At 41.8% G+C, this 26,826-nt stretch overlaps 1 protein-coding gene across 1 annotated transcript; it reads right to left on the bottom strand.

The window, feature by feature from the left end:
• Positions 1 to 1,257: 1,257 nt before the first annotated feature.
• Positions 1,258 to 24,398, bottom strand: LOC310758152 (uncharacterized protein; the record flags this gene model as incomplete). The annotated part of the gene is made up of 13 exons (XM_083604082.1): positions 1,258 to 2,156; positions 2,334 to 2,460; positions 3,425 to 3,643; positions 4,905 to 5,687; positions 7,028 to 7,319; positions 11,144 to 11,408; positions 12,936 to 13,026; positions 13,355 to 13,989; positions 14,167 to 14,293; positions 15,258 to 15,476; positions 16,752 to 17,534; positions 20,837 to 21,128; positions 24,232 to 24,398. The coding sequence occupies 13 exons, from the start codon at positions 24,396 to 24,398 to the stop codon at positions 1,258 to 1,260; spliced, it is 4,899 nt and encodes a 1,632-aa protein (XP_083460208.1).
• Positions 24,399 to 26,826: the final 2,428 nt, after the last annotated feature.

Here is a 26,826-nt window from a genome sequence, read left to right as displayed (position 1 = left end):
GTTCTGATAATTGTAAGGGGAAGAAAGGTCTCCTCTAGGAGCAGGTGCAGGGCAGGAGAAAAACATGTTGACTCAAGAGACTGACAAGTTTCAAGGAGGGAGAAAGTTGAGTTTGGCTGAACATGATTGACATCAGAAGAGCCCTGAAACTGGATCAGGTGAAGGGCCCATAAAATCCAGCATCCTCTTCTCAAAATGGACAACCAGTTGCCCGAAAGGGAAGGCCACTAGCAGGGGGATCAGTGCAGCAGCCCTTTCCCTACATGGGATTCCCAAAAACTAGCACTCACAGTCTTCCTGCCTCAAACAGTGAAGGGAGGTCATCTTCATAAGGGCTAGTGGCTGTTTATAGCCTTATCTACCTCCATAATGTGGCCTAAATTACTATTTTTATTTTAAACAAAATTCACATACCACTTTATTATAGATGGAGGTTTACAAAAAATAACCCAAGAAGAAGAATAAATTTCTGGGGAAAAGACAACGATAAAAACAGATATATTTAGAAATCCAAACTATTGTTAAGTAAAAAGTTAAGCTAAAGAAAGATTAAAGAACATGTCAACTTCTACATGTCTACATAGTTTATTAAGGTTTACAGAGAAAATTACAAAAATTATATACTTTCCCCTTTTTAAACCAAACCAAGACTTTTATATGGATACAATAAAAACACAGAAAGGTGTGTGTGGGAGAGAGAGAGAGAGAGAGAGAGAGAGAGAGAGAGAGAGAGAGAGAGAGAGAGAGAGAGAGAATCTATAAACCTATAAACAAACCTTATTTTCAACCCTCAAATCCAGATGTCATTATTTCAATTTTTTTTCAAGCAAAAAGTCTATGAGAGGTTTCCGGTCTTTAAAAATATTAATAATGGCTTTCTCTGATTCAACATGTCAATTTTGCCAGCTCAGCTAAACCTGTTAGCTTTAACAGCCATTATTCCATTGTTGGTCATGATGTGTCCTTGCTTCTTTGTGCATATAAAAGTTTCGCAGCCATGATCGTATATGATGATTCCAAAGAGGAACACACATTCTAGTTACCCCCCCAACTAGACAGAGACGTGGGTTCTCTTTAGACCCAGATACTACCCCTCCCTGACCCTCAGGTCTCCCCTGATGCTGCACCAAATACCCAGGTGGGCACAGCTGGGTGAGGCCAACTCCAGCCTGTTCACTCTTCCACTCAAATCTCTGTGATATAGAGACAATCATCCTCAGGAAAGATGGTTATTTCTCCCTCCCTCCCTCCCTCTGTTTAGTTTTTTGCTGTCAGGTACTCCTTCGTGTTCAGTTCGGGCTTCAGTATAATAATGTAGCACTTGGGCATGAAGATGCAGCCCAGAAGCCCAGCACTGGAAGCCAAGATGGAAAAGACCTGCACAGCTACCATGTATTTCCCCTTGGTGCTCAGGTAGGTGGGCACAAAGGACACCCAAACACTGCAGAAGACCAGCATGCTGAAGGTGATCAGCTTGGCTTCATTGAAGGCCCCGGGCAGATTCCTAGCTAGGAAAGCCACTGTGAAGCAGACGGCAGCCAGGAAGCCCATGTAGCTGAGGGCAGCGTAAAACATGGCCACAGACCCTTCATTGCATTGCAAGATGATCTCTGCAGGTTGGGAGCTTATGTCAGAGTCTGGGAATGGAGGAGAAAGTCCCAGCCAGGTGGTGCAGATGACAACTTGCACACTGGAGCAGGAAATGACAATGGAGTTGGCCAGACTCTTGCCCAGCCATTTCCTCAGCCTGTTCCCAGGCTTGGTAGCCAAGAAGGCCAGAACCACAGTGATGGTTTTTGCCAACACAGAAGAGACAGCAGATGAGAAGACGATGCTGAAGACCGTTTGTCGGAGAAGACAGGTGACTTTCCTTGGCCGGCCGATGAAGAGGAAAGAGGACAAAAAGCAGAGGAGGAGGGAGAAGAGGAGGATGTAAGTGAGGTCTCTGTTGTTGGCTTTGACTAGGGGAGTTTCATTGTATTTCATGAATAGTCCCAAAATGCAGCCTGTGGTTGAGGATAAGAGTAGCGCGAAGGAAGCCAGGAGGACCCCCAAATAATCTTCATAGGACAAGAAGGTGATTGCTTTGGGGACACAATGATCTTGCTCCTTGTTTGGATGCTGATCTTCTGGACATTTGGTGCATTCACTGGCATCTGCACAGAGAAAGAGAGACTTCAGTATGTTAACATTAGTCATACACCTAGAGCAGTCTGAATGCTGTTACCATTGTGGGGAATGGTTGGCATATGGGAAAAATCAAGAAAGAACGCTGTGTTCACTGGTAGAGAACCTTCAACCCATGGCTTCTTTCCACCGGTGTTATGTCCTACCTTCCTGAGTAGAGATTGTCCCTTCTGAGCAGGGAGTGCAATCATAGCAGCACGGGGGTTTCCCTTCCTGAATCTTCTTGGCATATCCAGGGCAACAGCTCTTTGTGCATCTTGCATGAGGCGTGGTCTGGAAATCAATAGAAGGAGGAGCTTCGAGGCTTTAGGAAATGGATTGTTGAGTTTTGGAAGGATCCCAGAATAATAATCATTATTATGATTTATACCCCACCCATCTGGCTGGGTTTCCCCAGCCACTCTGGGCAGCTTCCAGCACATGCCCTGTGGAACATGTGTGAAAAGAATGCCCTGCCCTTTAGAGCTCCATGTTCCACAGGACCTCTTTTAAAAGACTCACCCTGTTTAAAATATAATAAAGCATGAAACATTAAAAGCATGTTCCAATGGCCTAAAATGAGCTCAGACCCAATTAGGAATGATTTATTTTTTGCTTTTTGTAGAGCAGTATGGCTGTGACATCTCTTTAGTGTTTCTACTTCCCTTTAATAATGATATACTGCACTTTTCTATACATACAGACAATCCAGGCAGCATGAAAGATATGAGGAACAAGAACCTAACAGCAATGCTAGGATCAAAATAAGCACAAACATCAGAATTGAACCAGCCTTCATAAAAAATACTCCTACAAAATGGGGTACTAAACTCCTGACACAGTTGCCATCGCATCTGCTATGTGTTTGTGCAGTTGTGAGATTATGCTGGACTGACTGATTTCTGCTTTGCTTCAAAGGCAAAATGGCATTGTTGAGGTTGGCATGAAGGCTGAACCTAGTGCAAAAATTAGCGCCTAGTTTTCTCGTGAGGTATATCTGCACTTCCCATTTTCATTTTAGGAAGCTTTCCCAACTGGATGAATATATATTTATCATAGCTGTTCATTTTGTAAGCCACTTTTTCACTGTCAAATTTTATAGATGCTTATTCAAGAGGGAGATCCTTTAAACTCAATGGGATTTAGCTCCAGGGAAGTGTCCATGATTGCAATAAAAACCTCATATGTAATGTTCAACAAGCTGTTAGAATGTAGCAGATATCATAGATATTAAAAAGGCACATAACATATCTCCTACCTTCTTACACAGTGTGGGCCATACTATTGTTTCTGGGCTAATGGTGAACTTCAGATTTGCAGATTTCTGTCTCTCTATGCTCCCAATTTTCACACTAGCATGAGAATTATTAGGGAACAGCACCCAATTCACAATATCAAAATCAATGGCCAGTGCCCCATTCTCATCCAAGTACTGTCCATCAGCTGAAGTATTGACTTTCTTCAAAAATGAATGAAGCTAGAACAACAGAGAAAATCATGTTGGATGGCATCCATTAGAAAAGATTGGCTATGATTCTGAGAAGTTATGTAAAGAATGGTCATCATGGATTTAGTAAAGGTGGAACACAAAGTTCTAAGAAGGATGCAGTTATCGTTCTACTACAGGATCCTTTTTTATAGTACCAGTCTTAAAGGAAACTATATAAATTGCTGTAATGTAAAAGAAGAAGAAGAAGAAGAAAGGGACCCCTGGATGGTTAAGTCCAGTTAAATTTGACTTTGGCGTGTGGCGCTCTTCTCCACTTTCAGGCCGAGGGAGCCGACATTTGTCTGCAGACAGCTTTCCAAGTCATGTGGTCAGCTTGACTAGACCACTTCTGGTGCAGGGAGGACTGTGACGAGTCCCAGAGCACACAGAAATGCTGTTTACCTTCCCACCACTGTGGTACCTTTTTATCTACTCACACTGGTAAGCTTTCAAACCGCTAGGTTGGCAGGAGCTGGGACAAAGCAACAGGAGCTTACCACCAATCGGCAAGAGGCCCAGTAGTTTAGACTTTAGGATGATTATACAGTGGCATCAGGACCCTGGCAGTCATAGATTATAAAGATGTTTGGAGTTGGAAATCATTGGCTGGATATTCCTTCCATTTGTCATATGCACATGAGAAAAAAATGGGATGTCCCAGTTTTTCCAGGACACTTGTAGGGTATGCTATGTTCTTATTATGATGATTCCAGAGTTGGAAAATAGATCACAATCTTCAAAAGCGAGAGACAATTTCTGTAATCTACACCCCACTCTTTAACCCAAATCTAATTTTAATCCCCCTTGCCCCCCACTTTCACACTTTATGTCAGCGCAACTGAATAGGTCCGATGTAGACAATGTAAGGTGAGAAACACTAGCAACAGTGGGTTGCAGCCGGCTCAGGAAGGACTTGTGGAGTAGCTATAGTGCTCAGTAGAGACCTGAACCTCAAAGCCATGACAGTTCTAAAAGATAAAAGAGGCAGATTCATTTTTGCTAAAGGGGCACTAGATAGGCAAAACTAAACAGACAATTGGCTCCATATATGCCCCAAACACAAAACATCTAGAGTTCATCCAAAAACCCCCCAAAACCCCTAAACAAATTCCTCTCCTTCTCCAAAGAAGAATCAATCCTGGGAGGTGACCTCAACCTAAATATGAGAGGCATCTCTCTGAAAACCCCCCACCTTAAATCCCCATGGGCATGTAGGGTGTGTGTGTGTGTGTGATGCGAGAGGCCATACCTGCCATGACTGTAGACTTTGACGTTCCATCTTGTCTCCTCCACCCACCATCAACCTCTGCTTTGATCTGGATGAATAGGCTGCATTCAAGGCCTGAGCCACAACTTGGACACTATAGTAAGTTATATAGCTATCTTGGGAGTGGATCCCTTCAATCTCCTCATGGGGCAGCAGCATCTGATTCTCCTTCTCTCTGCATCTTTCCCAATTCCTCACAGATAAGGCATGCTTTGAATATGAACATACAAATGCTTTCTTCCAATAAGCAGAAGCTTTTGGCTCATAGTAGTCCTTTTTTGCTTCCTTTTTGGTCTTCATTACGAAGGACAAAGAACCATGGGCATGCCGGAAGGCTTCAGTCTCATAAAACAAGATGTTGTCCTGAAGACCGGTGGTGATCCAGACTTTCCCCACGGTTTGTGTCCTTTCAAAGAAAGATTGTACCTCCATGATAGCATAAAATCCATACTGAGAATCTGTATAGTAAACAAATATATTGACTTGTGTCCACATGGCAGATGGCTCATGAGAGAACCACATGGAAGTTTTCCGTTTTACTCTTTCAGTGAAGGCAGCACAAATTTCCCTTTTGCTCATCAGAGGTGTCAAGGTGCTCAGGAACCTTTCTCCATTGCCATTGTCTGAAGCAAAGAGGCCGACCCATGTCCATCTGAAGTGCAGGAGGAGTTCCACCACCCCCTGGCACTGAGCTTCTTCATTTGGGACCATTGAGTTGACAAAAGGGGACTGTTTTTTATCATGAAGAACAAAGCCAGAACTGAGCTGGTGAGGGAAGGGAAAGAGAGTGATGTTTTGCTTTTCAGGACAAATTTAATTATCAACCTTATTTGAAATAAGCTATTTTTATTTTATTTTAGCAATGTATTCCACTTAACTGCCGTAGTCCCTAAGCAGTTAAGAAAGAGTTGATAGGGAAAAAACCCAAGAAGGTACATCTATTAAACCAAACGTCACTTAAAATGCCTGCAGGAATAATAATAAAAAATCTTCATCAGGCCGCATAAGGTCAATAGAGATGAGTCAGAATGGATCAGGTTACCTCTGGAGTAATATTGTGGCCAAAAACATTAATAAAGATATTGTGCTACCTCACCTCTAACTCTTTCATTTGGCAAGATGTAGTTGTCCAAACATAGTATTTTGTGAGCTAGAACTTCTGCAAGTTGTATTTTATCAATATTGGGGCACGATCAGCATATGTCATTGGGTGGATTTCAGTTTCAGTCATTTTTGCTACTGGGAATGAAGTAATGGGGGGAAATCTCTATGGATATATGAATTGTGGACATGAGAATAGAAGGAGAGGTCTTTATCAGTAGGATGGTAGAATCTCCAAATATCTATAAAGCCATTTATTTCCACTGATGTTTTATCATGTTTTTAATATTCTGTTTGGAGCCACTCAGAGTGGTTTTTGAAACCCAGCCAGATGGGCAGGGTTTAAATAATAAAATTATTATTTATTATTATTATTATTATTATTATTTTAAAGGTATTGGCTAGGCTGCCTTGCTTCAGATCATAGATGAAATCATAACATTGAAACACCTCCAAGTATAATTCCACCTTTAGCATATCTTTTTATTACATTATTTGGAGATTTTTTTTGGGGGGGGAATGGTTATTTATCGTTTTGTAAATGCATATTGAATATCTATAAAGCCATTTTCTTTCAATGATGTTTTATCGTGTTTTTAATATTCTGTTTGGAGCTGCTCAGAGTGGCTTTTGAAACCCAGCCAGATGGGCGGGGTATAAATAAAATAATAATAATAATAATAATAATAATAATAATAATAATAATGGTATTGGCTACGTTGCCTTGCTTCAGATCATAGATGAAATCATAACATTGAAACACCTCCAAGTATAATTCCACCTTTAGCATGGCTTTTTTGGGGGGTTGGTTGGTTATTTATTGTTTTGTAAATGCATATTGAAGATGATCTATATTGAAACAATTGTACATTTAGCATTAAGTTCCTTTCTTACTATCATTTTGCTCAATTTATTTAATAAAATAGTTATATTATCCTCAGCAAAACTCGTTGTTTCATGAGATGGCAAATGTGGGGTGTGCCTGACTTGAAGCCCATTCTTACTTGTGGGATTTTGTAGATGCCCAATATGCCTGCAATGTGCATGGAGATGTCGGATTCACCCCGTTCAAGAACAGCCAGTAACCTTTTCTGCCTTCCACAGGTATAGTTTGGGATATTGATTTCCCCCCCGGCAAGCAGATCTGTTAGAGCATCAGAAGTGGTTCTTCCATCAAAATGAGTCTCATAGATGCTGTAGCCCAGGGTGATGTTGGGTAGGAGCCTGGAGTTATGATTGACATCCTGAACAGCCAGCAAGAAGCTAAGAATTTGCCATCCCCTCTTAGTCACAAAACTGCAAAAATAATTATGTCACATATTCATGTTAGATTCAGTGAAATTGAGAGTCACATTCTTTTTTGTATAAATCAAAGCTAATGGGAAAGGAGCACAGTAAGTTGGGCAAAGAGCAGCAATGTCCACAGTATCTTTGCAGGAGAGAAGAATGGAGAAAAAACCAGGACACAAATCGGCCCCCTGAACCCACCACCAGCTCCAGTGGCAGAGGTGCCAACAGTATTTTATTCTGTGAACTGGCCTGAGATATTAGGATGAATGGCAGTTTATAAATTAATTGAATGAATGAATGAATAAATAAATAAATAAATAATAAAAACTTGAACCTAAGATTGAGGAGGATGGCTGCGCATATGACATCACATGCATGACGTTTCGGGAGGAGCCAGGGAACAGAGCCAAACACAGTTGCCGACGGCTCCTCATTTCTCACGCTCAACACTTCCGGTCTGAGATGTCCATAAATAATGCTAAACTGCAAACAATGCTAATCTGTGTGAACAAAAATGATGGCTAATTGGGTAATATTGTATCTGCTACCTTATTTTACTCCTAATCTTGAAGAGGCTTAATTATGAGCAACATAAATACCAGAACCCCCTTCATGGATCACTGCCTTGCTGTGGTGAAGGGGCTTGAATAACTCAGAGAAGCTATGAGCTATGCCATGCAGGGCCACCTAAGATGGACAGGTCATAGTGGAGAGTTTTGACCAAACGTGATCCACCTGGAGCAGGAACCAGCAAGCCACTCCAGTATCCCTGCCAAGAAAACTCCATGGACAAAGACAACAGGCATATAAAAGTTATGACGCTGGAAGATGAGCCCCTCAGGTTGGAAGGCGTCCAACATGCTACTGAGGAAGAGCGGAGGACAAGTAGATTCAGAGCTGATGAAGCGTCTGGGCCAAAGCCGAAAGGTCGCTCAGTTGCGGATATGCCTGGAAGCGAAAGGAAAGTCCAATGCTGTAAAGAAAAATATTCCATAGGAACCTGGAATGTAAGAACCATGAACCTTGGTAAGTCGGATGTGGTCAAAAATGAGATGGCAAGAATAAATATTGGCATCCTGGGCATCAGTGAACTAAAATGGATGGGAAGGGCGAATTCAGTTCGGATGACCATCATATCTACTACTGTGGGCAAGAATGCCGTAAAAGAAATGGAGTGGCCCTCATAGTCAACAAAAGAGTGGCAAAAGCTGTACTGGGACGCAATCTCAAAAATGACAGAATGATCTCGATACGAATCCAAGGCAGACCTTTTAACGTCACAGTAATCCAGGTATATTCACCAACTACTGGTGCTGAAGAAACTGAAATTCAGTAAAAACAAGACCTGAAGCTGACTGTGGCTCAGATCATCAGCTTCTTATAACAAAATTCAAGCTTAAACTGAAGAAAGTAGGAAAAACCACAGGACAGGTTTAAGGATTTAGATTTGGTGGAGAGAGTGCCTGAAGAACTATGGATGGATGTTCATAACATTATACAGGAGGCAGCAACAAAAAGCCATCCCAATGAAAAGGAAATGCAAAAAAGCAAAGTGGCTGTCCAACGAGGCCTTACAAATAGCGGGGGAGAGAAGGCAAGCAAAATGCGAGGGAGATAGTGAAAGATACAGGAAGTTGAATGCAGATTTCCAAAGAATAGCAAGGAGAGACAAGAAGGCCTTCTTAAGCGAGCAATGCAAAGAAATAGAGGAAAACAATAGAATGGGGAAAACCAGAGACCTGTTCAAGAAAATTGGAGATATAAAAGGAACATTTCGTATAAAGATTACCATAATAAAGGACAAAAGTGGTAAGGACCTAACAGAAGCAGAAGACACCATGAAGAGGTGGCAAGAATACACAGAGGAATTATACCAGAAAGATATGGATGTCTCGTACACCCCAGGTAGCGTGGTTGCTGATCTTGAGCCAGACATCCTGGAGAATGAAGTCAAATGGGCCTTAGAAAGCACTGCTAATAACAAGGCCAGTGGAAGTGATGATATTCCAGCTGAACTATTTAAAATTTTAAAAGATGACGCTGTTAAGGTGCTACACTCAATATGCCAGCAAGTTTGGAAAACTCAGCAGTGGCCAGAGGATTGGAGAAGATCAGTCTACATCCCAATCCCAAAGAAGGGCAGTGCCAAAGAATGCTCCAACTACCGCACAACTGCACTCATTTCACACGCTAGCAAGGTTATGCTTAAAATTCTACAAGGCAGGCTCAAGCAGTATGTGGACTGAAAACTCCCAGAAGCGCAAGCTGGATTTCGAAGGGGCAGAGGAACCAGAGACCAAATTGCAAGCATGCGCTGGATTATGGAGAAAGCTGGAGAGTTCCAGAAAGACATCTACTTCTGCTTCATTAACTATGCAAAAGCCTTTGACTGTGTCGACCACAGCAAACTATGGCAAGTTCTTAAAGAAATGGGAGTGCCTGATCACCTCGTCTGTCTCCTGAGAAATCTCTATGTGGGACGAGAAGCTATAGTTAGAACTGGATATGGAACAACTGATTGGTTCAAAATTGGGAAAGGAGTACGGAAAGGCTGTATATTGTCTCCCTGCAACACTGGCAGCATATGAACAGACAGCTTATAGACACAGACTTTATTGGTATAAATACAATAGTATTTGGAATGTGTTTACACAGAATATATTCGGTTATTGTATGGTATTGTAACAACATTTTTACTCTTTTTTCATTCTTACTCACTTTTTTCCTCATTTCTTTCTCACCCTTTTTATAAATCAAATGCTTCTAATACTTTTTTCAATAAAATCTCTGACACTCAGCAGCTTTTCATGGCTTAGAATCCTCCACCCCACGAGGGCCGGGAAGATTGGGGAAGTCTGGCTCCTTTTTGTCCAGTGGTCAGTAGCTACCACTGTATCTAAGGTCTTCTCCAGGCATTATATAGCTCACAAACATTGCTTCCCATAAAATGGTTGGCATGTTTGGAATCAAAGCATGAGAAGAGCACCTGCCTAAGCATAGTAGAGAGCTACAGTTTTCAGTTGCAAAGATTACTTTAATAATAATAAAAAATTTTATTTATACCCTGCCCTCCCCAGCCAAGACCGGGCTCAGGGCAGCTAACACCAGGTATAAAAACAATTGATTAAAATACAACTTAAAAACAAGATTAAAATACAACATTACCATACAGCCTGGTTTCAGTAGAAACTCAAATCAAAAACCTTTTGGGGATGAAAACGTCAAATCTTCACCAAGGCCAACTATCCAGACTGGTCCTAGGTGGGCCAGAAAAAAAGCCAGGGAAGTCCCCAAATAGAGTTCCATCACAGAAGGAGAAAAGAAAAAGGAAAGAGGGGAAGGGGATCAAGTTGATTCCAAGCCAAAAGCCAGGCAGAACAACTCTGTCTTACAGACCCTGCGGAAAGAAATCAGATCCTTTGTGCCTATCACTGCACCCAGCTATAAAGGATAAGCCTGCCTTTCAACCTTTTCTGAGTGAGAGAACCAATCTCCCGTTCATCTCCAGGTGAGGGTTGTGGCTCAGTTCTGGGGCACTAATTCATAAACTTCTAGAAGATTTTATTGGGTTGAGAGTGGGAGAACTCCACAGTTTTCATGCCAAGAAATGCTCCAAGGTTCCATGAGACACAATGAAAGAATGATTATCATTTGGCAAACTACAGAAAACCTGCAACAGCCATATCCCATGTACCTCCATAGACCTCTAGGAGCCCATAGACCTCCAGGAGTGACCCACCCTTGCTTCAGTCACTTTCATCTCAGAGGGGCTGACCCAGGTGCATCATGAGACCAGGAGTGCAGCAGAAACACGTCAATACATTACTCACGCAGAAACCCAGTTCAAGGGGGTTCTGGAGAAGGTGAAGGGGTACTGCTCTCCAATGATTTTTGCAGATACTAATGCACTAATGAGATGGTTTCCTGGCCTGTAAAAATTTGCAACGTAATTGACATCCCTGATCAGATTCAGTGAGCATTTGGCCTTCTGCTGCATCCCGTAGGTTACAAGAGGGAGCAACAAGAGCAGTGTTATCATTCTGAATCCACCTGCTACACGTCCCTTCTGACTGTTCCTCTCAACTCCATAGCCAGCTAATCAGAAGAAGCCAAAACTCCTGTAAAGACGTTTCCAGCTCTGGCTGCAGAGACAAAGAGGAAAGGATATAGCTGAGTGGTAGAGCATTGGTTTGCACCCAAAAAGTGCCAGGTTCAACCTCTCCTAACTGTTGCTAACTGTTCCAGGTAGGGCTTGGAGCATCCTTTACTTGGAGAGCTGTTACCAGTCAGTAGATAGTACTAAGCTAGAAGGCAGCTTCCTATATTCTGATTAAGCTACACAAGGACTTATCTCCTACACCCTTTCACCTGACTTTGACTACAAGGACTCTGAGGCACACAAAATATTTTATATATCAAACTTTTCAGGCACGGTGGAGTAAATAAACTCCTGCTGCTCTTGATTGTGATGTTTGTGTTATTGTTCTTAAAGGCAACATTGGAAGGGGGTTCATGGGGGATAAAAATAGATCACTGTGGTTCTGATAATTGTAAGGGGAAGAAAGGTCTCCTCTAGGAGCAGGTGCAGGGCAGGAGAAAAACATGTTGACTCAAGAGACTGACAAGTTTCAAGGAGGTAGAAAGTTGAGTTTGGCTGAACATGATTGACATCAAAAATGCCCTGAAGCTGGATCAGGTGAAGGGCCCATAAAGTCCAGCATCCTCTTCTCAAAATGGACAACCAATTGCCCCAAAGGGAAGGCCACTAGCAGGGGGATCAGTGCAGCAGCCCTTTCCCTACATGGGATTCCCAAAAACTAGCACTCACAGTCTTCCTGCCTCAAACAGTGAAGGGAGGTCATCTTCATAAGAGCTAGTGGCTGTTTATAGCCTTATCCACCTCCATAATGTGGCCTAAATTACTATTTTTATTTTAAACAAAATTCACATACCACTTTATTATAGATAGAGGTTTACAAAAAATAACCCAAGAAGAAGAATAAATTTCTGGGGAAAAGACAACGATAAAAACAGATATATTTAGAAATCCAAACTATTGTTAAGTAAAAAGTTAAGCTAAAGAAAGATTAAAGAACATGTCAACTTCTACATGTCTACATAGTTTATTAAGGTTTACAGAGAAAATTACAAAAATTATATACTTTCCCCTTTTTAAACCAAACCAAGACTTTTATATGGATACAATAAAAACACAGAAAGGTGTTTGTGGGAAAGAGAGAGGGGGAGAGAGAGAGAGAGAGAGAGAGAGAGAGAATCTATAAACCTATAAACAAACCTTATTTTCAACCCTCAAATCCAGATGTCATTATTCCAATTTTTTTTCAAGCAAAAAGTCTATGAGAGGTTTCCGGTCTTTAAAAATGTTAATAATGGCTTTCTCTGATTCAACATGTCAATTTTGCCAGCTCAGCTAAACCTGTTAGCTTTAACAGCCATTATTCCATTGTTGGTCATGATGTGTCCTTGCTTCTTTGTGCATATAAAAGTTTCGCAGCCATGATCGTATATGATGATTCCAAAGAGGAACACACATTCTAGTTACCCCCCCAACTAGACAGAGACGTGGGTTCTCTTTAGACCCAGATACTACCCCTCCCTGACCCTCAGGTCTCCCCTGATGCTGCACCAAATACCCAGGTGGGCACAGCTGGGTGAGGCCAACTCCAGCCTGTTCACTCTTCCACTCAAATCTCTGTGATATAGAGACAATCATCCTCAGGAAAGATGGTTATTTCTCCCTCCCTCCCTCCCTCTGTTTAGTTTTTTGCTGTCAGGTACTCCTTCGTGTTCAGTTCGGGCTTCAGTATAATAATGTAGCACTTGGGCATGAAGATGCAGCCCAGAAGCCCAGCACTGGAAGCCAAGATGGAAAAGACCTGCACAGCTACCATGTATTTCCCCTTGGTGCTCAGGTAGGTGGGCACAAAGGACACCCAAACACTGCAGAAGACCAGCATGCTGAAGGTGATCAGCTTGGCTTCATTGAAGGCCCCGGGCAGATTCCTAGCTAGGAAAGCCACTGTGAAGCAGACGGCAGCCAGGAAGCCCATGTAGCTGAGGGCAGCGTAAAACATGGCCACAGACCCTTCATTGCATTGCAAGATGATCTCTGCAGGTTGGGAGCTTATGTCAGAGTCTGGGAATGGAGGAGAAAGTCCCAGCCAGGTGGTGCAGATGACAACTTGCACACTGGAGCAGGAAATGACAATGGAGTTGGCCAGACTCTTCCCCAGCCATTTCCTCAGCCTGTTCCCAGGCTTGGTAGCCAAGAAGGCCAGAACCACAGTGATGGTTTTTGCCAACACAGAAGAGACAGCAGATGAGAAGACGATGCTGAAGACCGTTTGTCGGAGAAGACAGGTGACTTTCCTTGGCCGGCCGATGAAGAGGAAAGAGGACAAAAAGCAGAGGAGGAGGGAGAAGAGGAGGATGTAAGTGAGGTCTCTGTTGTTGGCTTTGACTAGGGGAGTTTCATTGTATTTCATGAATATTCCCAAAATGCAGCCTGTGGTTGAAGATAAGAGTAGGGCGAAGGAAGCCAGGAGGACCCCCAAATATTCTTCATAGGACAAGAAAGTGATCATTTTGGGGACACAATGATCTTGCTCCTTGTTTGGATGCTGATCTTCTGGACATTTGGTGCATTCACTGGCATCTGCACAGAGAAAGAGAGACTTCAGTATGTTAACATTAGTCATACACCTACAGCAGTCTGAATGCTGTTACCATTGTGGGAATTGGTTGGCATATGGGAAAAATCAAGAAAGAACGCTGTGTTCACTGGTAGAGAACCTTCAACCCATGGCTTCTTTCCACCGGTGTTATGTCCTACCTTCCTGAGTAGAGATTGTCCCTTCTGAGCAGGGAGTGCAATCATAGCAGCACGGGGGTTTCCCTTCCTGAATCTTCTTGGCATATCCAGGGCAACAGCTCTTTGTGCATCTTGCATGAGGCGTGGTCTGGAAATAAATAGAAGGAGGAGCTTCGAGGCTTTAGGAAATGGATTGTTGAGTTTTGGAAGGATCCCAGAATAATAATCATTATTATGATTTATACCCCACCCATCTGGCTGGGTTTCCCCAGCCACTCTGGGCAGCTTCCAGCACATGCCCTGTGGAACATGTGTGAAAAGAATGCCCTGCCCTTTAGAGCTCCATGTTCCACGGGACCTCTTTTAAAAGACTCACCCTGTTTAAAATATAATAAAGCATGAAACATTAAAAGCATCTTCCAATGGCCTAAAATGAGCTCAGACCCAATTAGGAATGATTTATTTTTTGCTTTTTGTAGAGCAGTATGGCTGTGACATTTCTTTAGTGTTTCTACTTCCCTTTAATAATGATATACTGCACTTTTCTATACATACAGACAATCCAGGCAGCATGAAAGATATGAGGAACAAGAACCTAACAGCAATGCTAGGATCAAAATAAGCACAAACATCAGAATTGAACCAGCCTTCATAAAAAATACTCCTACAAAATGGGGTACTAAACTCCTGACACAGTTGCCATCGCATCTGCTATGTGTTTGTGCAGTTGTGAGATTATGCTGGACTGACTGATTTCTGCTTTGCTTCAAAGGCAAAATGGCATTGTTGAGGTTGGCATGAAGGCTGAACCTAGTGCAAAAATTAGCGCCTAGTTTTCTCGTGAGGTATATCTGCACTTCCCATTTTCATTTTAGGAAGCTTTCCCAACTGGATGAATATATATTTATCATAGCTGTTCATTTTGTAAGCCACTTTTTCACTGTCAAATTTTATAGATGCTTATTCAAGAGGGAGATCCTTTAAACTCAATGGGATTTAGCTCCAGGGAAGTGTCCATGATTGCAATAAAAACCTCATATGTAATGTTCAACAAGCTGTTAGAATGTAGCAGATATCATAGATATTAAAAAGGCACATAACATATCTCCTACCTTCTTACACAGTGTGGGCCATACTATTGTTTCTGGGCTAATGGTGAACTTCAGATTTGCAGATTTCTGTCTCTCTATGCTCCCAATTTTCACACTAGCATGAGAATTATTAGGGAACAGCACCCAATTCACAATATCAAAATCAATGGCCAGTGCCCCATTCTCATCCAAGTACTGTCCATCAGCTGAAGTATTGACTTTCTTCAAGAATGAATGAAGCTAGAACAACAGAGAAAATCATGTTGGATGGCATCCATTAGAAAAGATTGGCTATGATTCTGAGAAGTTATGTAAAGAATGGTCATCATGGATTTAGTAAAGGTGGAACACAAAGTTCTAAGAAGGATGCAGTTATCGTTCTACTACAGGATCCTTTTTTATAGTACCAGTCTTAAAGGAAACTATATAAATTGCTGTAATGTAAAAGAAGAAGAAGAAGAAGAAGAAAGGGACCCCTGGATGGTTAAGTCCAGTTAAATTTGACTTTGGCGTGTGGCGCTCTTCTCCACTTTCAGGCCGAGGGAGCCGACATTTGTCTGCAGACAGCTTTCCAAGTCATGTGGTCAGCTTGACTAGACCACTTCTGGTGCAGGGAGGACTGTGACGAGTCCCAGAGCACACAGAAATGCTGTTTACCTTCCCACCACTGTGGTACCTTTTTATCTACTCACACTGGTAAGCTTTCAAACCGCTAGGTTGGCAGGAGCTGGGACAAAGCAACAGGAGCTTACCACCAATCGGCAAGAGGCCCAGTAGTTTAGACTTTAGGATGATTATACAGTGGCATCAGGACCCTGGCAGTCATAGATTATAAAGATGTTTGGAGTTGGAAATCATTGGCTGGATATTCCTTCCATTTGTCATATGCACATGAGAAAAAAATGGGATGTCCCAGTTTTTCCAGGACACTTGTAGGGTATGCTATGTTCTTATTATGATGATTCCAGAGTTGGAAAATAGATCACAATCTTCAAAAGCGAGAGACAATTTCTGTAATCTACACCCCACTCTTTAACCCAAATCTAATTTTAATCCCCCTTGCCCCCCACTTTCACACTTTATGTCAGCGCAACTGAATAGGTCCGATGTAGACAATGTAAGGTGAGAAACACTAGCAACAATGGGTTGCAGCCGGCTCAGGAAGGACTTGTGGAGTAGCTATAGTGCTCAGTAGAGACCTGAACCTCAAAACCATGACAGTTCTAAAAGATAAAAGAGGCAGATTCATTTTTGCTAAAGGGGCACTAGATAGGCAAAACTAAACAGACAATTGGCTCCATATATGCCCCAAACACAAAACATCTAGAGTTCATCCAAAAACCCCCCAAAACCCCTAAACAAATTCCTCTCCTTCTCCAAAGAAGAATCAATCCTGGGAGGTGACCTCAACCTAAATATGAGAGGTATCTCTCTGAAAACCCCCACCAAAAATCCCCATGGGCATGTAGGGTGTGTGTGTGTGTGTGTGTGTGTGTGTGATGCGAGGTGCCATACCTGCCATGACTGTAGATTTTGACGTTCCATCTTGTCTCCTCCACCCACCATCAACCTCTGCTTTGATCTGGATGAATAGGCTGCATTCAAGGCCTGAGCCACAACTTGGACACTGTAGTAAGTTATGTAGCTATCTTGGGAGTGGATCCCTTCAATCTCCTCATGGGGCAGCAGCATCTGATTCTCCTTCTCTCTGCATCTTTCCCAATTCCTCACAGATATGGGATGCTTTGAATATGAACAACCAAATGCTTCATGCCAAGAAGCAGAAGCTTTTGGCTCATAGTAGTCCTTTTCTGCCCCTTTTTTGGTCTTCATTGCAAAGGACAAAGAACCATGGGCATACCGGAAGGCTTCAGTCTCATAAAACAAGATGTTGTCCTGAACACCTGTGGTGATCCAGACTTTCCCCCCAGTTTGTGTCCTTTCAAAGAAATATTGTACCTCTATGATAGCATAAAATCCATACTGAGAATCTGTATAGTAAACAAATACAGTGACCTGTCTCCACAAGGGAGATGGTTCATGAGAAAACCATAAGGAAGTTTTCCGTTGTACTCTTTTAGTGAAGGCAGCACAAATTTCCCTTTTGCTCATCTTAGGCATCAAGGTGTTCAGGAACTTTTCTCCATTGTCATTGTCTGAAGCAAGGAGGCCGACCCATGTCCATCTGAAGTGCAGGAGGAGCTGAACTACCCCATCATACTGAGCTGCTTCATTTGGAACCATGCAGTTGACAAAAGGCGACTGTTTTTTATCGTGAAGAACAAAGCCAGAACTGAGCTGGTGAGAGAAGGGAAAGAGACCGAGCTTTGCTTTTCAGGATGAAGATTAGATGACAAATTTAATTAACACCTTATTTGAAAAAAAGTATTTCAATTTTACTTTTCCAATGTACTGCACTTTACTGCAGTTGTCACTAAGCAGTTAAGAAAGAGTCAATAGGAAAAAACCAAGAAACTATTAAACCAAACTTCAATTAAAATGCCTGCAGCATTAATGATAACAAGTCTTCATCAGGCCGCATAAGTTCAGTGTAGAAGGGCCCTGTTTGACCTCAACTGGAAGGGAGTTATATAAAATTGGTCCCACAATAATCCGCACGCAGCTCAGGTTGGAAACGAGCTGTGCAACTGAGCCACAAACTATTTAAATAATTCAGGCTGCTTCCCAAAAATGGAAGGAGGACATTTCTATATTTATCTGGCAGGGGGAAAGCCAGGAATTAAACATAAAATTTCCATAGACATAATTGAAAGAAGAGGCTTTGCCCTGCTAGACTTGCAAATGTATTATGAGGCAGCCTGCTTCTGCTGGTTAAAAGAATGGATTACTGGATAGTGCAGACATCCTGGATTTAGAAGGTCAGGATCTAAAATTTGTCTGGCATGCATGTCTTTGGTATGGGAAGGCAAAAATTTATAAAAGTTTTATGAACCATATTCTAAGGGAGAATCTATATAGAGTTTGGGAGGAAATATAAAAATCTGCTGGAAAAGAAAACACCTTTATGATTATCTCCTATAGAGGCTATTAGAATCAAGAGAGTCAATATGGATAGGCAGTGGGCAACTTACAGAGAATTGCTACAATTTACAGAGGGGAACCTAAACTGAAATCAATGGAAAATGTAAAGAGCCATGATTGGTGACAATATCATCAGTTACATGAAATGTTTAAAACAGACAGGAAAAATGACTTTTTAGACCAAAGCTTGACATTTGAAAAAGATCTACAAAATAAAGAAAAACTTTTATCTAAAATGTACAATCTCTTATTAGATTGGGAAACAAAAGACGAGCTTCTCAAAGCTTCTATGACACACTAGGCAATGGATATAGATCAAAATATAGACTTTAGCCTCTGGGAAAAACTTTGGAAAAGTGATTTGAAGTTCACAGCATGTTATTCTTTGAAGGAGAACTACATGAAAATGATTTACAGAAGGTATCTAAGTCCGAGTAGGCTTGCTAAGATGTATACGACTGAATCAGATAAGTGCTGGAGTTGCTAGGAAGTTGAGGGTATGTTCTGTCACATGTGGTGGACTTGTAAAAGGGTAAAAGAGTATTGGGAAATGATAATAAAATAAAATAAAATAAAATAAAATAAAATAAAATAAAATAAAATAAAATAAAATAAAATAAAATAAAATAAAATAAAATAAAATAAAATAAAATAAAATAAAATAAAATAAAATAAAATAAAATAAAATAAAATAAAATAAAATAAAATAAAATAAAATAAAATAAATGTTTAAAGGTACCTTCCCAAAAAAGCCAGAGTCCTTTTTGTCTGGGATAATTCAGACAGAAATTTCCAAGTGTCAAAAAAAAAGTTATTTATGTATGCCACTACTGCCACCTGTGTTTTGTTAGCCCAGAAATGGAAAACGGGAGAGGTCGCAACCAAAGAAGAATGGCAACTTAAACTGGTGGAATATGCACAACTTGCAGATTTAACAAATAGAATAAGAAGAACATACATTTAAAGAAGATAGGAAAATGTTTATTGAATATATGGGGGAAATTGTGTACACTTTAAATGCTGGCAGCATTAAGATAAATTCAACAGTGTAAATAAGTTTTGATGGATGTAATAATGGAATACTGAATGGTTTAGTTTTGTAAAATATGCAGAGATTAATGTTATGCAAAATGAACTATGGAAAGTGAAGAAGGGAAGTCACTGATATTGCAAGGATGTTTAAATTAGTATTTTAGTTGAAAAACAGAAAATCATACACACACACATACACACACTGTTTTTTATTGTGTATGTGATTTTATACTATTTAATTTTGTTCTGAACTTCTAATTTTTGTAATTGGTGTTTTTATATTGATATTGGTCATTGAAAATAATAAAACAACTATACTATACATTTTTGAAGGATTCTTTCTAGAAAGGGCCATTCAACCCTATCCAAAGTCCCCCCCCCCCACGTTTGAAACCAGTAAGATTGGTTTTAGCTTAATTTTTTACTGAATTTGAAGCAGTCAGTAATTCTTTTTATTTTCTCTCATAGTTTCCTATTTTTTATAAAGCTGCTTTTGTGTGGATATACCGGTACATATTTATGTATAGTATAAATCAAAAGTTTAGCAATTACTTAGGACCATATCTTGCCACCTTGGTTTAGCAAAGGAAGTTTTCTATATGATTCAGCAAGTTTAGGTCCATTTGTTAAGAATAGCTGTAATTATAGCTTCTGAGCCCTAGGAGGTTTATTGGGGGAAAGATTTGTAGATCAATGCTGCATTAACTTGTTATTTTCTCAGTGGAAAGTTTATAAAGGTTGCTTCTGAATAAACTATGCTTTGTTCCTCTTCCTTGGTGACTCATGACTCTCAGAGAAACTTTGAGATATTGAGCTGAAACTTTAGGCTTGAGCATTGCCCTTTTTTTCTAGAAAAATGGTGCTGGTCCTCACCATGGAGTTCCCTTCTTGGCCGGCTGGCTGTGGGCTAGGCTCAGGGTTATATTGTGTTACTTCACCTCTATTTCATTTGGCAGGACGTAGTTGTCCAAACAAGCTCGAAACTACCAGCATGAGTTTGACCAAACTGCGGGAGGCAGTGGAAGACAGGAGTGCCTGGCGTGCTCTGGTCCAGGGGGTCATGAAGAGTCAGACACGACTAAACGACTAAACAACAACAAGTTGTCCAAACATAATCAGCATAAGTCATTTGGTGGATTTCAGTTTCAGTCATTTTTGCTTCTGGGAATGAAGCAATTGGTGAAAATCTCTATGGATGTATGAATTGTGAACATGAGAATAGAAAGCGAGGTCTTTATCATTAGGGTGGTAGAATCTCCAAATATCTATAAAGCCATTTTCTTCCATTATTCTTTTTAGCATGGCTTTTAATACATTATTTTTAGATTTGGAAAATTAAAAAGATTGGCTATTTATTGTTTTGTAAATGCATATTGAAGAATATCTATTTTGAAGCAGTTGTGCATTTAGCATTATGTTCCTTTCTTACTATCATTTTGCTCAATTTATTTATTAGAATAGTTATAGCATCCTCAGCATAACTTGTAGGTTCATGAAATGGCAAATGACTTGAAGACCATTCTTACTTGTGGGATTTTGTAGATGCCCAACATGCCTGCAATGTGCATGGAGATGTCGGATTCACCCCGTTCAAGAACAGCTAGTAATGTTTTCTGCCTTCCACAGGTGTAGTTTGGGATATTGATTCTCCCACCAGCAAGCAGATGTGTCAGAGCATCAGAAGTGGTTCTTCCATCAAAAAGGGTCTCATAGATGCTGTAACCCAGGGTGATGTTGGGTAGGAGTTTGGGTTTATGATTGACATCCTGAACAGCCAGCACGAAGTTAAGAATTTGCCATGCACTCTTATTCACAAAACTGTAAATAGAATTATGACACATAGTCATGTTCAGTTCAGTGAAATTGAAAGTCACATTCTTTTTTGTGTAAATCAAAGCAAATGGCAGTGGCGTAGCGTGGGGGGTGCAGGGGGGGGCGGGCCGCACCGGGCGCAACATCTGGGGTTAGGGCAAATCCATGGGTTAGGGGGCACAAATCCACGGGTTAGGGGGCGCAAATTACTTGCCTTGCCCCGGGTGCTGACAACCCACGCTACGCCACTGGCAAATGGGTAAGGAGCCCAGTAAGTAGAGAAAAGTGGGGCGATGCCCATGGTATCTTTGCAGGAGAGGAGAATGGAGAAAAAACCAGGACACAAATCAGCCCCCTGAACCCACCACCAGCTCCAGTGGCAGAGGTGCCAACAGTATTTTATTCTGTGAACTGGCCCAAGATCTTAGGATGAATGGCAGTATATAAACTGAATGAATGAATGAATGAATAAACTTGAACCTAAGATTGAGGAGGACGGTTGTGCATATGACATCACATGCATGACTTGTGACATCACATGACATTTTGGGAGGAGCAGGGGACAGAGGCAAACACAGTTGCCGATGGCTCCTCATTTCTCACTGCATGGAGGAACTTTCTCTCTCACACACAAAATGGATCACGTTGAAAAGTGAACACTAATTGTTTCATGTGTTCAAACGATTACAAAGGCAAGTCAGAGCATGTAGACATATAGATTTACTAGTTCTGAAGTTGCTCCAGCAAGGAACAAGCTGAAACCGAGCCCTTAATTGTTGGCCCCACCTTTGTTGCTCGACTGAAAGGACCCAGCTTTCTTCAATGACCTTCTACACTGACAGAGCAAGGGGGCCTCTGGTCTGACTGAGTCTCCTGCAGTGGCGTCCTTCAAGTCAGAAGTTGGTAGTGCCCCATCCTCGGGAGAACAGAGGTTTGAGCCCCACAGGCTCACTTCAAGGCGCTTCTAGGGCTGGCCTTGGGTGGGCTTACCCTTTGGCTTCAAAGTTCTCTCCTTCCTCCTTCATGAAGAGGAGGAATCCAACTACAAAAACATGACTCAAATTGACTCATCAGTGTCCTGAAGCAGCTGGCAGACCTCAATGTTGCGTTTGGCTAGTTAAAGCACCAACACCTTTCTCTGAAGTCACTGCCTTCTTCTAGGCCTCAGGAATACAAGCTATGAGGATTTCTCCTCAGGGCTCACCTGATCAACTTAGGAATCAGTGGACCAATTACCAGTGTCCGGTGATAGAAATGTCTCCTCAGGGTTCAGGGGAGGAGATGCAAGTTTTGATACCTGCAGCTCATAGCTGTCAACGTTTCCCCCTTTTAAAGGGAAATCCCCTTATTCCAAATAGGATTCCTCACAAGAAAAGGGAAAAGTTGACAGCTATGCTGCCGCTCCACACGGGAAGGACCAGGATGTCCATCCATCTCCTGTTTAAGGACTCTGTCACTGAAGATTACTGGTTTTTGGCTATGACACCACCAAGTCTGACTCTCATGCATGGCTGCAAGATGCATGTATCCCCCACAATGAATACAAGGTTGTTATTGGGACGACTTGTATATTTGCCCCATTCAAGTGTGATTTGAAATTGTGGGGAGAGGAAACACAACTCAACCATTCTTCCTCATTTGCCACTTTGCCACGATTCATTATTTTTTACGCAACAGCAATAATGAACAAGGTGGTTCTTTTGCTGCATTTCTACAGCTGTCCATGATTAACACAGTGAACTGCCCTGTCATAAGGCATTGATGGACTCAAAATCAAAACTACTCTGTGTGCTTCTTGGCTCCGGTCCGAACAGATTGGTAGCACAATAGATCATGTTTTACAGGGCTGATTCACCAACGCCTCTCCCTCTGAGCATCCTCTGCTCAATAATATTTTGGCTATGTACCATTCTATTTTCATTCTTACTTTCTTCCTTCCTCATTTCTTTCCCACCCTATATTTTATAAATAAAATGATTATAATATCTACTTAAATAAAATCTCTCACACTCAGAGCCTTCCATGGCATGGAATCCTCCTCTCCATTACAGGAAGGGAAGATTGGGGAAGCCCTGCTCCACTTTGTCCAGTGGTTAGTAGCTACCACTTTATCTAAGGTCTTCTCCAGGTATTATATATCTCACAAATATTGCTTCCCATAAAATGGCTGGCATGTTTGGAATCAAAGCATGAGAAGAACACCTGCCTAAGCATAGTAGAGGGTTACAGTTTTCAGTTGCATAGATTGCTTTGAGCCTGGGGAAAATAATTGTGCATTGAAAATTGTGCTCCCCATCTATCATTGCACCCAGCTATAAAGGACAAACCTGCCATTTAACATTCACTCACTTTTGAGTGAGAGAACCAACCTTCCATTCATCTCAAGGTGAGGGTAGTGGCTCAGTCCTGGGCCATGAATTCATAAACTTCCAGAAGATTTTATCAGGTTGAGAGTGGGAGAACTCCAAAGTTTTCCTGCCAAAAAATGCTTCAAGGTTCCATGAGACACAATGAAAGAATGAATCTCATTTTGCTAACTACAGAAAACCTGAAACAGGCACACCCCATAGACCTCCAGGACCCCATAGACCTCCAGGAGAGACCCACCCTAGCTTCAGTCACTTTAATCTCAGAGGGGCTGACCCAGGCCTTATGAGGAACGGCTAAGGGAGCTGGGCATGTTTAGCCTGGAGAAGAGGAAGTTAAGGGGTGATATGATAGCCATGTTCAAATATATAAAAGGATGTCACATAGAGGAGGGAGAAAGGTTGTTTTCTGCTGCTCCAGAGAAGCGGACACGGAGCAATGGATCCAAACTACAAGAAAGAAGATTCCACCTAAACATTAGGAAGAACTTCCTGACAGTAAGAGCTGTTTGACAGTGGAATTTGCTGCCAAGGAGTGTGGTGGAGTCTCCTTCTTTGGAGGTCTTTAAGCAGAGGCTTGACAACCATATGTCAGGAGTGCTCTGATGGTGTTTCCTGCTTGGCAGGGGGTTGGACTCGATGGCCCTTGTGGTCTCTTCCAACTCTATGATTCTATGATTCTATGATTCTAGGTGCATCAAGAAAACTGGAGTGTAGCAGAAACACATCAATGCATTACTCACGCATCAACAAAGTTCAAGGGGGTGCTGGAGAAGGTGAAGGGCAAACGATCTCCAATGAATCTTGAAGATACAATCCCACTAATAAGATAGTTTCCTGGCCTGTAAAAATTCACAGCATGATTGTAATCTTTGATCAGATTCAGTGAGCATTTTGCTTTCTGCTGCATTCCGTAGGTTACAAGAGGGAGCAACAAAAGCAGTGTTAGCATTCTGAATCCACCTGCTACACTTCCCTTCTGTCTGTTTCTCTGAACTCCACAGCCAGCTAATCAGAAGAAGCCTAAACTCTTGCAAAGACGTTTCCAGCTCTGGCTTCAGAGACAAAGAGGAAGGTATTTCGCTCAGTGGTAGAGCATTTGCTTGCACCCAAAAGTGCCAGGTCCAACCTCTCCTAACTGTTCCAGGTAGGGCTAAGGATGTCCTCTACTTGGAGAGCTGCTACCAGTCAGTAGATAGTACTAAGCTAGAAGGCAGCTTCCTATGTTCTGATTAAGTTTCACAAGGACTTATCTCCTGCACCTTTTCATCTGATCTATATCTTGACTGTAAGGACTCTGTTGCACAAAATACATTTTATATATCATAGTTTTCAGGTATGGTGGAATAAATAACCTCCTGCTGCTCTTGATTTTGATGTTTGTGTTATTGTTCCCAAAGGCAACATTTGAAGGGTGTGCAAGAGGGATAATAATAGATCACTGTGGTTCTGATAATAGTAAGAGGAAGAAAGGTCTCCTCTAGGAGCAGGTGCAGAGCAGGAGAAAAACATGTTGACTTGTAGGGATCAGATGGGATTACCATGAGGAATTATAAAATATACATCAAGCCATCGTGTCCACGATGAAGACATTGTGTTGACTGGGTTTGATATATTGACGATAATTTCTGATTAAATCCCATAAGATTCTACATTCATGCCCTTTTCATGCCCTTTTGACTCTACTGCCCATTTCTCTATCCTCACGTCACGTACACAGCAGTACACAGCAGTTGCTTCGCCAGGCAGGCATCCTGTGCCATAAAGATAGTGGGCAAGTTACTTTGATGTAGTTTTCTTATATATAATCTTAAAATGTTAATCTTGAAGCCAGAAAACAGATCTCACATGAAGGTGGTAGTGATCTCATCTTTCTGGCCATCCTTCTTATCATGTTTATTTCTCAGCTCTGGGGTTGCCAGATGCACCCCTTTGTAGTTCTCAACTTATTTACCACCCCTTTGTAGTTCTCAACTTATTTACTACCCCTTTGTAGTTCTCAACATATTTACCCCAAAATATATGCATGCTAATTAGTGTTGTAGTGTAACTTTTTCCCCACGTGGGGTTTGATGAAATGCTCAGAGGAAATATGATTGGTTCTTACGAGCACTGTGTAAAAGATTCTTTTGCTAATAAAATGGCCTGGTGAGGGGTGTGGTTTACGCACTTTCTCCGAGAGCCTTGCTGGTCAAAGCCTCGTGTCTTGTTTTTAATCAGGGTCCAGTCCTCCCTTTACTTTGCGAACGCAACATAGACTCAAGAGACTGACAAGATTCAAGGAGGGAGAAAGTTGAGTTTGGCTGAACATGATTGACATCAGAAGAGCCCTGAAGCTGGATCAGGTGAAGGGCCCATAAAGTCCAGCATCCTCTTCTCAAAATTTCTGAATCCAACCCAATGACAACCTTCGCATGGTTGTGGTCCTCCAACACCAGGCCACAGACACCCCCCCCCTCACTGCCGAGTGTTGGCATAAGAGTGATTTCACTGGATGGAGTGGAAGTGACTGTGTCTTGTGCCAAAGTGAAGCATTGGGACAGACACAAGGTGAGGTCATGTCAGCCTGTCTCTCATTTTTAAGTAGGGCAGAGTTCTTCTTTTAAATCCTTACTCCTAAACCAAGCTTTTTCATTTCTCCAAATATTTTGAATGTTTACCATTCCAGAACAGGGGGCACTAGCATGGTGTCCTCCAGATTTTGCTTGATTATGGCTCCCAGCAGCCATCTGGAAACCCATTGAATCCACCAGCCTCCAAAGACGAACCATCCAAAGAGTTGCCCTGCCTCTGCCAAGCCTAAAAGTTGGTGATAGACTCAGTCTTAACAGGAAGTGATCTGAACTTGACAAGGGACTGATGGCAATGTCCCACACTATCATATGACCCTCTTCCTGCCCAGTTCAGAAAACAAGGTACAGAGTGTGGCCTGTCACATGCATTGGGATGGTGATATTTTGGGACAGCCCCATGGTTAGCATGGCAGCCATGAAGTCCTGAGCCACCCCAGAAACAGTTGCCTCAACATGGATGATGAAGTCCCCCAAACCAACAGAGTCCTCTACACCACCTCTAAGAAAACCTCTGTCAACTGAGGCAGGGAGACTGCTGGGCAGTGAGGCGGGCGGTAAACCAACACAGTCCCTAATCTGTCCAGATCGTCCAATGCCAGAAACACACATGAGAGAGAGAGAGAGAGAGAGAGAGAGAGAGAGAGAGAGAGAGAGAGTTTATGAAGGTTTATAGAGAAAAATACAAAATTTATATACCTTCCCATTTTTTAACCAAACCAACACTTTTATATAGATACAATAAAAACACAGGAAGGTGTGTGTGTG

The sequence above is a fragment of the Podarcis filfolensis genome (assembly GCF_964270895.1).
Source record: "Podarcis filfolensis genome assembly, chromosome: 2".
Lineage (NCBI taxonomy): Eukaryota > Metazoa > Chordata > Lepidosauria > Squamata > Lacertidae > Podarcis > Podarcis filfolensis.
The sequence above is the reverse complement of the archived record's forward strand: the minus strand, read 5'-3'. Positions and strand labels throughout refer to the sequence as shown.